The sequence below is a fragment of the Erinaceus europaeus genome, chromosome 5 (genome assembly GCF_950295315.1).
Source record: "Erinaceus europaeus chromosome 5, mEriEur2.1, whole genome shotgun sequence".
In the NCBI taxonomy this organism is placed as follows: domain Eukaryota; kingdom Metazoa; phylum Chordata; class Mammalia; order Eulipotyphla; family Erinaceidae; genus Erinaceus; species Erinaceus europaeus.
The window spans coordinates 10,239,799-10,254,496 of NC_080166.1; the positions used below are offsets into that span (position 1 = coordinate 10,239,799).

At 41.6% G+C, this 14,698-nt stretch overlaps 1 protein-coding gene across 6 annotated transcripts in view; it reads right to left on the minus strand.

The window, feature by feature from the left end:
- PLPP1 (phospholipid phosphatase 1) overlaps positions 1-14,698 on the minus strand; it is a 71,071-nt gene that overhangs the window by 24,612 nt on the left and 31,761 nt on the right. For 2 of the 6 annotated variants that reach the window (XM_060191039.1, XM_060191041.1), the window contains one exon: positions 5,897-6,048. The exons of the other annotated variants lie outside the window; for them this stretch is intronic. In XM_060191039.1, coding sequence (XP_060047022.1) covers positions 5,897-6,048 — 152 coding nt within the window. The remainder of the gene's footprint in view (positions 1-5,896; positions 6,049-14,698) is intronic. 6 annotated transcript variants of the gene reach the window in all.

Genomic DNA, 14,698 nt, shown 5'->3' on the forward strand with positions numbered 1-14,698 from the left:
TGAGAGAGGGAAGAAGAATCAGAGCTTCACTCCAGTATATGTAGTGCTGGGGCTCAAGCCTGGGCTCAGACACAGGCAAGTCCTATTTACCACTGAGCTACCTCCCTGGCCACCCAAAAAGCATCTGAAAAAAATATAAATTTCAAAAAGATAATTCGGCTTTTAAAAATAAAGATAAGACACTCCTTTTCTTTTACAAGTGAAGAATACAAATACTTAAGCCATCTAATTCTAAACCACACACCAAAAAACGTGTCAGATGAAATGGTGACATTGCTTATAAAGCAATAGTTAATTCAAAATAAATTTGTCTACTTGAAACAATTAAATCTTAATGTCCTTTGTTCAAATAAATGGAGCTTAAGTAGATAGCGACAACAAAAGCCATGAGTTTGTTCAAAAATCACAGATGTCCCCAACTATAATGCTCCTAATATATATATACTATTATTATTATTATTATTATTATTATTATTATTTTTGCCACTAGGGTTATCGCTTGGTGGGGCTCAGTACCTGCACTACAAATCTACGGCTCCTGGTGGCCATGATCCCCCTCCCCTTCTACTGTATTCAATGATGGGACGGAGAGAAATTGAGAGGGGAGGAAGAGGATGGGGGGGCGATGAAAACCTGCAGACCCGACTGACTGCTTGTAAAGTGTCTCCCTGGCAGGTGGGGAGCAGGGGCTCCAACCCGGGTCCTTGCGCTTAACCAGGTGTGCCACCCGGCCTCATATAAATATTTTTTATCTGGCAGAATCTGCAAACATCCCTTTGAATCAAATACAGGCAGTATTTTAAGAGAGTAAAATGGCTTTCAGAAGTTAAAATCCTAATATAAAAACAAGGCTCCAACGGTAATGACAAGGTGGGGGAGAAGAGACAGGAGAAGCAGAGGCTAAAGGACATCTCCTCCGGAGACCTTTTCATATTTCACTAAAGACCAAACACAAGCTCTTCTCCTAGAAAACATCTCTTACCAGTAGCTCTTCCCTTCTTATTTTTCAATAACTTTATAAACAAGACTTAAGGCTTTCCCAGATTCTAGGAGAGTTGTACGTGTGAGTACAAAAAGTGTAATAACATAGAGGGATTTAGAAATGTCTCCAAATATTATAGAAGTCCGCAGATGAATAGCCTGATAAATTTAAAGAATACTTAATAGCAACATTATAAAAATTATACTTGCTCAGGGGACGGGATGGGATACGGAGATCTGGTGGTGGGAATTGTGTGGAGTTGTACCCCTCCTATCCTACGGTTTTGTTAATATCTCCTTTTTTAAATAAATAAATTAAAAATATCTATACCTGTATCATAAAGAATATGGAAAAAAAATCTTTGTTACCGCTTAAAATTGATCATTAAATATTTAACTATCTAAAAAAATTATACTAGCTGATGAAATAAATCATCACACTCTTGTAGCCTAACTACAAAGACTATTCTGATTGCTTATCTATGTTACAGGAGGAAGGTTCATAGGAGGAAATATCAGTGACTAAGTTTTGTTTAAGATACTACACTATGAGGGCCAGTGAGATAGCATACTGGTTAATATAACAAAATCCATGCCTGAGGCACCAGATGTCCCAGATTCAGTCCCCAGCACCACCGTAAGGCAGTGCTCTGGTTTAAATAAATAAATATGACCATCTAGTTTTCATGCATCTAGTTTTACATAAACACTTTCACAAGCACTCAAACATTTCCGCCTAGTGAGGACTATTCTATCTTCAGGGTGAGCCTTTCCACAGGTGAAATAAATGGTTGCTTCCTAAAAGGAATTTCAAACATGTTATACCAAAAACTCTTCCCTCATCTGGCTCACAGGCTCCTACAATTCCATAAATAAATGTTAAAGCTCTGAAGATTAGACTATGAACTCCACAAAGTCAGGAGTGAAAGTTTAGTCACTAAGTAGAAATCTAATACTACTCAGTGACCTAAAAAGGATGGAGGGTTTTGAAATTGAAATTTAGTGGTGCCACATGGATAAAAAGTTAACATTCATAATATAAGACAGATTAAACTGGAGAAATACATTCTTCATAGAGTCCTTAACATGAGCAACTCGACCTGAAATTCAGGCCTCAGCCCCAAAGGGTAACTATGTACCTCTAGGAATACCATGCCCCAACAGTTCTGTTAGCGTTCTCTGACTGCCTCCGATGGCACTGAATATGCTGGCTCTTTGGTGTTACACCAAAAGCCTTGATAGGTAAGTACTCCTCTAATAATGCATTTTGGAATCAATCTTTAATCTAATGTTTAACCAGATATATTAATCTTAAAACAAGTGGAGCTGTCCTACATCTCAGTTGCCAGCTCTTCTTGCATATCCATAATGTTTTTGAAAATTATTTTCCAAAGACAGGCATGATCTCTGTGAGCCTCTCTCATCATAGTAGCCATTGTTTAGAACCATTCAAACCTTGGTTCTTCTACTGATGACAGCAAGTCGTCCTCCTAGCAACGTTCAGAGGTGTGGGCGTTGTCTGAAAGTAGTGATGTTGAAGTTTAGCCCTTCCCAGTTGGAAAGCATGGGAGGGAGAGACATTCTAACCCTCACAGACGTCAGGTCAACTTACAGTATTATGTGTTCTGCTTATTGAAAAAAAACCAGAAAGTAAGGTTGTAGATCAGGTTAACTGTAGGAATGTGTATTTCATTTACACATACAGCTAATTTGTTTTCAATACTTTCTTGTGCACTTTGAGTCATCCGTGAAGTCAACATGTAAGCTAAATGTGGTTTAATCTTGGAGATGAAATGCCTTGTTATGTGTTATTTACTCCAAATCTAAAGAAGGATAAATGATGAAAGAACTAAAGATAATGTCTGAAGTGGTAAAGCCGTATTTTTTGAAGATCAAAGCTAATAATTACCTAAATCTGTGTAATTCCACCATTTAAAATATATGTCCAACAGTTTTTCCTCGCCAACTCTCCAATATCTCTACCAACCAGGCTGATTTTCTTTAATGGTCAAAGATCTTATTTCTAAAACTGCCAAATTAGTCAGCATCAAACTATCTAAATGATGGGCCCTCTCCATTGAGTGATTCTAAGCACTCACACCTGAAATTCTAGAAAACAAGAGGTACTGCTATATTTCAGTAGCAATAAATGTACATCAGCACATCACTACAGTTAGATATTTTCCACTCAGGGCCCACTTCTAAAATGATCTAAAAATCACTGCTGGATGCCCGGGAGGTGGCCCAGCAGTAGAGCACATGCCTATATGTGCTCTACTGTATATGTGAGCTTTAGTCCCCAGCACTGAATGACAAAGAACAACAAAATATACATCACAGATTGTGGAACAATGCTCTGGCTTATCTCAATAAAAAATTAAGAGGCCAGGTGGTGGCACACCTGGTTAAGCGCTCCCACCACAGTGCGAAAGGACACAGGTTCAAGCCCCTGTTCCACCTGCAGAGGGAAAGCTTCACTACAGGGCTGCAGGGGTCTCTCTCCCTTTCTATATCTCCCTCCCCTCTCAATTTCTCTTTCTCTACCCAATAATAAATAAATAAATTTAAAATAATTAAGTAAGACAAAACCATTGACATCTTTTCACCACTTACTAAATAGTTCTCTGTGCATTCTTTTTATTCTACTGAGTCCTTCACAAAGTTAAAACGGTCTCATCAGATCAGGTTTTTACCAACCCTCATTTACTTAACAGCTTTTGACATTTCTATGTCCTCCTTACTAAAGTTCTCCTGGCTCTTAAGTACTATATTAATTCTGGTTCTCTGGTTATGATCAATTAATTGTAAACATCACTGCATCTGACCAGCCTAATTCTGATTCTCTACCAGGTTCCTCAGTCACTCAGTCTATTTGTAGATCATGTCCAAGTCATGACAAATGCTTGATACAAAGTCTGAATCAAAGTTATTTTTCTCTAAACAAATGATTTACTTTCTAGTAAATTACATCAATGAATGTAACCAAGTGCTGCCTGAAACACCGTTTTTGGATCAGTCAGATAATAATCTTAAATAAGTGCATAAACAACAAGGTTCGGCTGAGTGCATGTCTGCCAGGCCCTGTGCTCTCCGTACAGGCTGGGCAGACCCGGCATGGTGCCAGGAAGTTGCACCTGTCCTGCTACAGATTTCCCACCTGTAGATGTCTGTAGTTTTGCTTGTGCAGCACTCGTTTCACTAAGATGCAAAGAAAAGTTGAACGAAAAGATAGATAAGATGGGGGCCGGGTGGTACCGCAGCGGGTTAAGCGGAAATGGCATGAAGCACAAGGACCTGCGTAAGGATCCCGGTTGGAGCCCCCGGCTCCCCACCTGCAGGGGAGTCGCTTCACAGGCGGTGAAGCAGGTCTGCAGGTGTCTGTCTTTCTCTCCCCCTCTCTGTCTTCCCCTCCTCTCTCCATTTCTCTCTGTCCTATCCAACAACAACGACATCAATCACAACTATAACAATAAAATGACATGGGCAACAAAAGGGAAAAAAAAAGATACATTTGTAACTGTCTCTATTTGAATACTGGAGCCTTATCTGAAACCAGCTGTTATTTGCAACTAAGAGGCCTACTGGAAACTTTATACTTCAACATCAATCTTTCAGAAACTCACACAACTTAAAAAAATCTCCTTCATGGAAGAACCATAGGCTTGGCTTGCTTGCTTTTAGAAGTATAAACTCTGCATAAAGATTTCTCTGGATTTAAAATAATAACAATAAAATAAATAAATAAATGGGTGGGGTTAGATAGCATAATGGTTATGCAAACAGCTCTCATGCCTGAGGCTCCAAAGTATCAGGTTCAATCCCCACACCACCTTAAACCAGAGCTGAGCCGTGTTCTGGTAAAAAAAATTAATACAAAGATTTCTCTAGATTAAAGGAACCTACTGGTTTCTTAAAAACTGCATCATGCTGTAGGAAATGCTGACAGCAGAACAACCAGCATTAGCGAATAAGCACTCCAGTTTCCTTCCAGCAGCTAGGCCATGTCAAAAATCCGTGCCGTGCAGCTGAGGCAGTGAAGACACCATTTCCATACACAAGCCAGTGAAGCAAATGCTTGTATAGTGACAGTCTTCTTTTTTAAGTATCCACGCAAAATTATAAACTGATCTTCAGTGCTAATAAGCAGCTATCCTTGAATAATCCACTACGTTTCTAAATTAAGAATGGTGTCTTTTAAATAAACACCAAAATACACACACATTAATCCTGTTTGCCTATCTTCTAAAAAGGATTGTGTTTTCTGCTGTTAATGGTCAAAGATCTTTTTTCTAAAACTGCCAAATTAGTCAGCATCAAACTACCTAAATGATGGGCCCTCTCTATTTATTGAGTGATTCTAAGCATTCACACCTGAAATTCTAGAAAACAACAGGTACTGCTATATTTCAGTAGCAATAAATGTTATTTTGTGTTTGCTGCTAATTACATCTTTCACTTTAGCTATTACTCCCACATCCTGGATTATCAAAATATTTTAACCAAGGGTTAAATGAAGCTTTAGCATTAGTTAATACTTTTTCTAGAACTCATTGCTAGAAAACAGGTTCATATATAACAGGTATAATACACTTTAAAACAGCCTAGGTATAAAATATGCTAGAAATGTGGCTATACAAATTCATCATTGTTAATAACAAGAGCAAATCAGAACTGGACTTTGAAAAGATTAGCATTAGGATTCTACACATTCTCAGTAGGTTGCTTGAATAGTACTTTGCCATTCTTTTGATCTCTGGTAAAACAGCTGAGATTATCTTGACCAAATAACACCTTCAACTAAAGGTTCAAACATATACATTGTTTTGAGCGTTATACAACCAATCATTAACAAAGTAAAACAAAATTACGTCAAATGCCCAAATGTGATAAACTTGGAAAAGTGGTTTTAACTTACAACGATAATACTGAATGGAATGATTATTCCACCTAATAAGGCATAAGGAATGGTGTCTTCTTTGTAAGGGTACTTGATGGACTCATCATTACAGAATAATCCTCGTTGGAAGGGGGTATGCCTTGAAGTAAGAATTGCAAAAGGCAATCCAGCTAGTAAAGGGAATAAATAAAAATATCATTAAAAATAAAACATCACAACTAATTAGTGGCAATAACTATTCCAGAGACTATGTTTGTTTGTTTGTTTTTAAATGCACTTGCCATGAAGAATAAGAGCACAGTTAAAGAGGCGATGCAGCAGTGCGTGCAACAGTTCAGCAAGATTACGGTTTAGGGCAGAGATCGTTTCCCACAGGGAGCAAAGATCCTGCACTGAACACTTTAACCAAGACCATCCTCCTCCCTTTGTTCCTACTCAAATATAATAAATTTTGGTCGGAAAAAAATCTCCATGAGTTCGTTATTTAATCACAGGGTTTACAACACTGTTTCTAAACCAACCGAACACAGATTTTACTACGGAAAAAAACAAAACAAAAAAAAGGCATTCTGACATTGCCCATTTTATTTCTACCACATATAGACAATGTCACCAATTTACCTGTCAGGTTATCAAAAGAAAGCTTTCTCCATGCACCTCACTGCTGTCTTCAGCAAGTGTAGAGCTATAGATATGAAAAGGAGTCTGAAAACTTAGATCCAGCTTCTTAAGAAAAGATGGACAGTGGGGGCTCGGTGGTGGCACACCTGATTGAGCACACATGTCACAATGCAAAAGGACTCAGGTTCAAGCCCTTGGTCCCCCACCTGCATGGAGAAAGCTTCACAAGTGCTGAAGCAGTACTGCAGGTCTCTCTCTCTCTCTCTTTCTCTCTCCCTTCCTCTCAATTTCTGGCTATCTCTACCCAATGAATAAATAAAGATAATTAAGAATATTTTTAAAAAGATTTAAAGAAAACTTGTAGGCTACTTTCTGTGCTCCTTAAAAAAAAAAAGAGGGGGCCAGGCAGTAGCACACTGAATTAAAGTGCACATAGTACAAGACACAGAGACCTGCTCAAGGATCCCAGTTCAAGCCCACGGCTCACCACCTGCCCAGGGGATTGTTTCACAAGTGGTAAAGCAGGTCTACAGGTGTCTGTCTTTCTCTCTCCCTCCCTATCTTACCCTCCTCTCTCAATTTCTCTCTGTCCTATCCAATAGAAAATGGAAAAGCAACTACCACCAGGAGCAGTAGATTTATAGTGCTGGCACTGAGCCCCAGCAATAACTTTGGGGGTAAAAAAAAAAAAAGGACGGAAAGATGGATAGTGGAAACAAGCACAAAGGCAAAGGCAAGTAAAGGTTGGCTTTTTTTTTTCCCCGATTAAGTGCTATTTCTTAAGAAAGTTTAGCCAGAAACCCTCACCTCAACATGACAAATCTAAGCATGGAAGATTCTCTCCCTAAATGACCCATCCTCCTAGTAATAATACCACAAACACTAAACTAATATACTCATTGTACTTTCAACTGTTATTACCATGAAGTAACAAATGCTTTAAAATTTATTTTTATTACTTAACGAGAGGGGGGAGGGGGAAGGGGGGAGAGGGAGACTGAGGACAAACAAAAGCATCACTCCAGCATATGCTATGCCAGCAATCAAACTTAGGACCTCATGGTGAAGAGTCCAACACTTTATCCAAATGTGTCACCGCCATGGCCATGAAGCACCAACGTTTGATGACCATTAAGAGTTCTCATTTACCAGTACCACTAAAGCCCTGAAGGCTGAAGGATAACCAACTGACTGAAAAATCTGTCTAACTGTACTTGCTACATAAAAAATAAATGTATTGAGGCCGGGCGGTGGTGCACCTGGTTGAGCGCACATGCTGCAATGCGCAAGGACCTAGGTTCAAGCCCCAGGTCCCCAACTTCATGGGGAAAGCTTTGTGAGTGGTGAAGCAGGGCTGCAGGTGTCTTTCTGTCTCTCGCCTTCTCTATTGTCCCCTTCCCTCTCGATTTCTGGCTGTCTCTGTGCGATAAAGATAAAAAAAATTTTTTTTAAATATGTGCTAGTTCTTGCAACAACCCACTATGAAGTTTGTTCAATCTACAGCAGCCAAATGGGAAGAAGCACGTTTCTATCTTTTCATTGTCTTTCTGTTTTTCACTTAGACCGTGACCACAAGTCGACATTGACTTCTCTGTGTGAGCCAAGTAGCCAAGAGCTTCCAACCCATCAAAACGCCTTTAAGAAGTACACAGAGATCCAAAGTCACACTGCTGGTAAATGCCATGTTTTTTACAATCCACTCGGGCAACTCTGCTAATCAGCCTCTATATCTCTCACAGCTGGATTTACATGATCCTGGCTGAGCAGACTATTTGTATTCAAAAGAATGCGGTAAAATAAAATGTTGAAACTTTTAACCCAGATACCTCGGTTGCAATACAAACCATCTGAACCTGTGGAACACTGTGGAGATGAACACTAAGAGATGAGACTTTAATTGTTGCTTGCCTTGACACACAGCCTTCAGCTAATAACTATATTCCAACTCAAGGAGCAAATTTATTTTTCATTTGTAAATAACCACTACTTCTCCAATTTGTTTAACTTACAAGAGGTCAATATATATTAATGGAAACTCTGTGTCTACATTATATATTTTTGAGTAGGTTGAATTTCTCATTTATTTATTTAGGATAGAAACAGAGAAAAGTGAGGAGAAAGCTGGATAGGACAGAGACAAATGGAAAGAGGAGGGGAAGACAGAGAAGGGGAGAGAAAGACAGACAGACACCTGCAGACCTGCTTCTCTGCTTGTGAAGCAACTTCCCTGCAGGTGGGGAGCCGGGGGCTTGAACCGGGATCCTTATGCCGGTCCTTGCGCTTTGCGTCATGTGCGCTTAACCTGTTGCGCCACCGCCTGACTCCCGCAGGTTGGATTTTTTTAAAAAAAATATTTATTTATTTATTCCCTCTTGTTGCCCTTGTTGTTGTTGAATAGGTCAGAGAGAAATGTAGAAAGGAGGGGAGACAGAGAGGAGGAGAGAAAGACAGACACCTGCAGACCTGCTTCACCGCCTGTGAAGCGACTCCCCTGCAGGTGGGGAGCTGGGGGCTTGAACCAGGATCCTTATGCGGGTCCTTGTGCTACCGCCCGACTCCCCTGCAGGTTGGATTTCTTACTGTGTTGTCATGTGTGCATCCTTAAGTATGAGACCAGCCCAACTACACTGGGAAAGTTTTAGTGTTGTGCTCTCTTCCTTTCTTTCCTTCCGTCTTCTCTGTCTCTCTCATCTTACTGTCACCAGGGTTATACTGGGGCTCAGTGCCGACACTGTGAATCTTCAGCTCCTGGTGGCCATCTTTCTTCCTTTTTTTTTTTTTTGTTTTCTTATTTAAGACTGTTCTTTTTTAAAATGTTATTATCTTTATTTCTTTACTGGATAGAGACAGCCAGATATCGAGAGGGAAGGGGGTGACAGAGAGGGAGAGAGACAGAGAGACACCTACAGACCTGCTTCACCACTCATGAAGCTTTCTCCCAACAGGTGGGGACTGGGGACTTGAGCCCAGGTCCTTGTGCATTGCAACACAGGCACTCAACCAGGTGCGCCACCAGCCGGCCGCTTTCTTTTCTTATTAGATAGGACAAAGAGAAACTGAGAAGGGAGGAGGAGATAAAGAGAAAGACAGACATCTGCAGACCTGCTTCGCCACCAGTCAAGCTTCCCCTTGCAGGTGGGGAGCAGGGGCTCCGACCCAGGTCCTTGTGCGCTGTGACGTGTGCACTCAGAACTGTCTGTGAGCAACACCTGGGCCCCTCTGTGCTATCATCTTCGCTCTCCTTCTGTCTCCCTGTCTCTGACTCTATTGGAAAAAGCTCACCCAATGGGAAGCACAACAACAACAAAAGGACCAAGTGGCAGAGGGTAATAACAATATTAGAAGGGTGGACAGAGAAATTATCTCCACTGAGAAAGACTTGGGGGCCAAAGGAAGGTTATCAGAGAACGCCATCAGTAAGGGTAGGTCCAAAGAGAGCGACGTAGGATGCGCCAGATGGACAGTGTCCAGTTTTCATCTGTCAAACCAAACGTATAAACGCAGTTCTAATAAGGAAGAAGGTGAGAAATCGGATCACAGGTTTGAGTAAGGGCAGATGTGAAAATGAGCATGAATCAACCTCCCAATTTTTTTGTTGAGAGTCTGGGTGAAGAACAGTTTATGCTGCAGAAGGTCTGTGCTGTTGTTCTTATTTTCCCTAAGGCCTTACACAGGTACAATTTCACCAGAGACTAGTGTTCTTTTCATTCAGACACACACACACACACACACACACACACACACACACACACACACACACACACACACACACGGAGAGAGAGAATACCACAGCAGCAGAGCAACCTCCATCAGTGGGGCTCAAACCTGGGATGCACACATATCAACTCAGTCACTCTATCTTAAAGATATTTGTAAAATAATAGCTAATATATGTCATCACAGCACTGCTCCCACATCTGTGGTGCTCCTCCTGGTATTGTAGTGATCTTATGTAGTATCAGGGCTCAAACCCAGAGCCTTGCACATGGCAAGGCACACACGCTGCCACCAAGTGAGCTATCTCAAAAGCTCGATCTGTAACCTCCTATAAAAAGCCTATGGGGGCTGGGGGGGACCAGGTGGTAGCACAAGGACTGGCTTAAGGATCCTGGTTCAAGCACTCAGCTCCCCACCTGCAGGGGAGTCGCTTCACAGGTGGTGAAGCAGGTCTGCAGGTGTCTGTCTTTCTCTCCTCCTCTCTGTCTCCCCTCCTCTCTCCATATCTCTCTGTCCTATCCAACAACAATGACAACAACAACGTTAAACAACAAGGGCAACAAAAGGGGAAAAAATAGCCTCCAGGAGCAGTGGATTCTTAGTGTAGGCACTGAGCCCCAGCGACATCCCTGGAGGGGGAAACTAAAAAAAAAAAAAAAAAAACCCGTTAGATGTACTACCAGTAAGTACATCAGCCAAAAAAACTTCACATGCAGTAATTAGTTAGATTTGAATGTAGACAACCCCCAAGGAAAGGGAATTGGAAACGAGAAGACCTAGTCACTGGCTGATTGAACCACTTAAAAAAAAAAAAAAAAAAAAGAGCTTCTTCAGATTCCTGCTCTGGAAATTTTGGAATTAAAACAAAGACAGGCGACTGCATCTGCTGATCTCAACGAAATCAATGCAACCAGTGCCACTTCAACATGGATCACTTCGGACTGTGTCCAGAGATGCCAGGCCTGGGATGTCAACTGTCCAGCTCCAATACTCCAGTGAGAGCTTTCCTAGCTCAGAGGACTCCTTAGTTCCATTTCGGGTGGCGCACTTCCTAACAAAGCCACAGCACCTAGATACAGACCAGGGCCCATGAGCTAGAGCACATGTGCAGAACATAAACCTTAAAGTAAAAGTACGCAGTAGTCTGCAGGGGCTCGCTAAGGGCAGCAATAAGTAGAAAGATCTATAAAAGAGGGGCCGGGCTAGGCAGCACAGCGGGTTAAGCACACATGGTGCAAGGTGCCAAGGACCCACATAAGGATCCCAGTTCGAGCCCCAGGCTCAACCACCTGCAGGGGGAGGGTTCACTTTACAAGTGGTGAAGCAGCTCTGCAGGTGTCTTATCTTTCTCTCCCTGTCTTCCCCTCCTCTCTCGATTTCTCTCTGTCCTATCCAACACCACCACCTAGAACAACAATAACCACAAGGGCAACCACATGGGTAAAACAGCCTTCAGGAGCAGTGGATTCGAAATGCCAGCATGGAGCCCCAGTGATAACATTGGAGGCAACAAAACAAAACAAAACAAAACAAGGGCAACAGCAAAAGGGGGGGAGCCTCCAGGAGCAGTGGATTTGTGGTGCAGGCACTGAACCCCAGCAACAACCCTGGAGGCAAAAAAGATCTAAAAAAGACCATAAAGTGCTTAATCAGATAGTTTCTACTTAGACCTAGACACTCTCCTTACCTACTTCCTATTTCACTTCCCTCAGTCACTCTAAGTCTAACCCTCTGAGATAAAGTAAGGACTACAAAAGCTGGATACAGGCAAGAGACCAGCACACTTAATGATGGCCCTTTTGGACACTACCAGGCTACCCCATCATTTGGGGCCCTAGTCAGGGAACCCTGGAATAGCTATATAGACATGATGGGCCTAGACCTCTAACAGCTCTCTCTCTCTCTCCACCATCACCGGTTATCTTCATCAGGAACAACATCATAAACCTTCTTGTGGGCCTCTACAGGACCTTGCCCTCAAGATGGAACAACAATGGTAGGACTGGCCCACTCTCCACAGGGAGGCTGGGTCAACACTCGAGGAAGACAGGTCCTAGACTATTCCTAGCTATGACTGTGGAATGTGAGCTCAGCCTAGACTATTCCTAGCTATGACTGTGGAATGTGAGCTCAGATTGACAGGGACGCAGAGGTTACACAGGCTCCTGTGCTGAATGTGAATAGGCATGGGCCCCAGGTCAGATTGATGGGGTTTATAGTTAACGTTATTTATATACTTTCCCCACATTTGGGAGCTACTCTCTGGTCTGATGCAGCTTTCTAATCCTATTCCCAACTCTGACACCAATCCCCAGACAATATTTTTAGCCCACCTACATGTTAACTACTGGGCTCAGGCAAAAATTCATCAAGTCATGGGCCCATTGGAATACAGCTAAAATAAGACTTCCTAGCGTCTTCCAACATGAAGATTCCTAGTTTCATCTGCCCTATTCTTACCTTTAGGTTCCTGATTATTAAATAATTTGTTCTATTTTTATCTTTTTTTCTTTCATCTGTTTTATCTTTATTTGTTGGGTAGAGACAGTCCGAAATAGAGAGGGAAGGAGGTGACAGAGAGACACCTGCAGCACTGCTTCACTACTTGTGAAGCTTTCCTCCTGCAGGTGGGGACCGGGGGCTTGAACCTGGGTCCTTGTGCACTGTCACATGTGCGCTCAACCAGGTGCGCCACCACCTGGCCCCTCTGTTTTATATCTTAATGCTTTCAGCCACCAAGTTGCAGGTGCTACCATGATGCCAACCTGACTTCCCTGGGCAGAGGACCTCAATAATGTGTTCTGGAACCCCACCTCCCCAGAGCCCTGCCCCACTAGGGTTAAGACAGAAACAGGCTGGGAGTGTGGATGGACCCGTCAATGTCCATGTCCAGCAGAGAAGCAATCATAGAAGCCAGACCTCCCACCTTCTGCACCCCATAAAGATCTTTGGTCCATACTCCCAAAGAGATAAAGAATAGGGAACCTTCCAATGGAGGGGGTGGGATATGGAACACTGGTGGTGGGAACTGTATGGAATGTACCCCTCTTATTCCACAATCTTGTCAATCATTATTTAATCGGTAATTTTGAAAAAATCTGGAAAAAAAAAGGTAAATAGAACAAATAACTCTTGGGGGGGAAAAAAGGCTTGCTCTCAGTTCGCGAATAGCATTTACTGGGTCATGCACAAGACGGACTGAAGAAAAGACTAAGGACGAAGCAGGTCTACCAAGCAAGAGAAGATAAAGCCTAATCCCTGAAGAGTGAGGAGTGGAGACAGCTACTTTGGTTTCTCACCACCAACACACATCACTGATCTTGCCGTTTGAGAGTTGTCGGAGTTCCTTGTACCCTTTCAACTATACCCAATTTTAAGTGAGTTGGAAAGGGCTTCTTCTATTCCTTGTAAATATGTGAACTGTAACTAAAGCAGTAGTAATCATTGCCCTTCAACAGCTGTAGGCTTTTGCTGATTTTTTACTATTCTAAATAAAACGACAACAAACATTTCCAAATACAAATGTTTGCTTGCATTTCTAATTATTTCCTTAGAATATATCTTATACAGAATCAAAAGTTTAAGGATATAAACAGTCCTTGATAAATTACTCCAGAACGGTTATTTCACACCACCAATTATAAAATATAAAAATACAGATAAATACAAATTCTAAGTAAAAACAGCTGGTGTTCTCTTCAGCCTGCACTCTAGATATTAAGGCAAAACAGGAGATTTCCACTTGCTGTTTTATCAATTAAAATCAAACATCTAAATCCTGTGGTGGTGATTGTGGTGTATTGTGGCATGAATGTAATCTGACAATCTTGTAAATCATTATTAAGTCAATAATAACAGTGATACTGCACATACACCTTCAATCTGCGATGCTAACTACTTGTGGTTAGTATTAAAACTGGGTCACAGAACAACGCAATAAGCAAGACAAGCTTTCCATCTTCGAGGAGGTACTTGCTTGTCTATGGATCTGTTCAAACATACAGACAACTTATCATTCCTGAGTCACAGAAATCACTACACCCCAGAGCAAGGAGTGGAGTTTAAAATTTATTGTGAGTTCTTCAAAATCATTATTTGGACTTTTTTTCCTAGGTGCTTTTTAGGAAACAGACTAAAGTCATATACAGAACAGTTAAGTTTCAGAACACTGATAGGTGTATCAGTGAAAGTAGGTATGCAGTAAGAGTCAAACATTACATTTAACAAAGTGAAAAACAAGATGATTTCCAGTAGCTTCTTACATTTTTTAAATATTTTATTTGTTGGATAGAAACATAAAGAAATCAAGAAGGAGCTAGACAAGGAGAGAAAGAGAGAGTACTGCAGCCCTGTTTTACCACTCACCAAGCTTCCTCCCTGCAGGTGGCAACTAGGGGCTTGAACCCAGGTTCTCCTGTACAGCAACATGTGCATTCAACCAGGTGTGCCTGGCCCCAGCTTCCTAAAAATTTAAACAGCCTT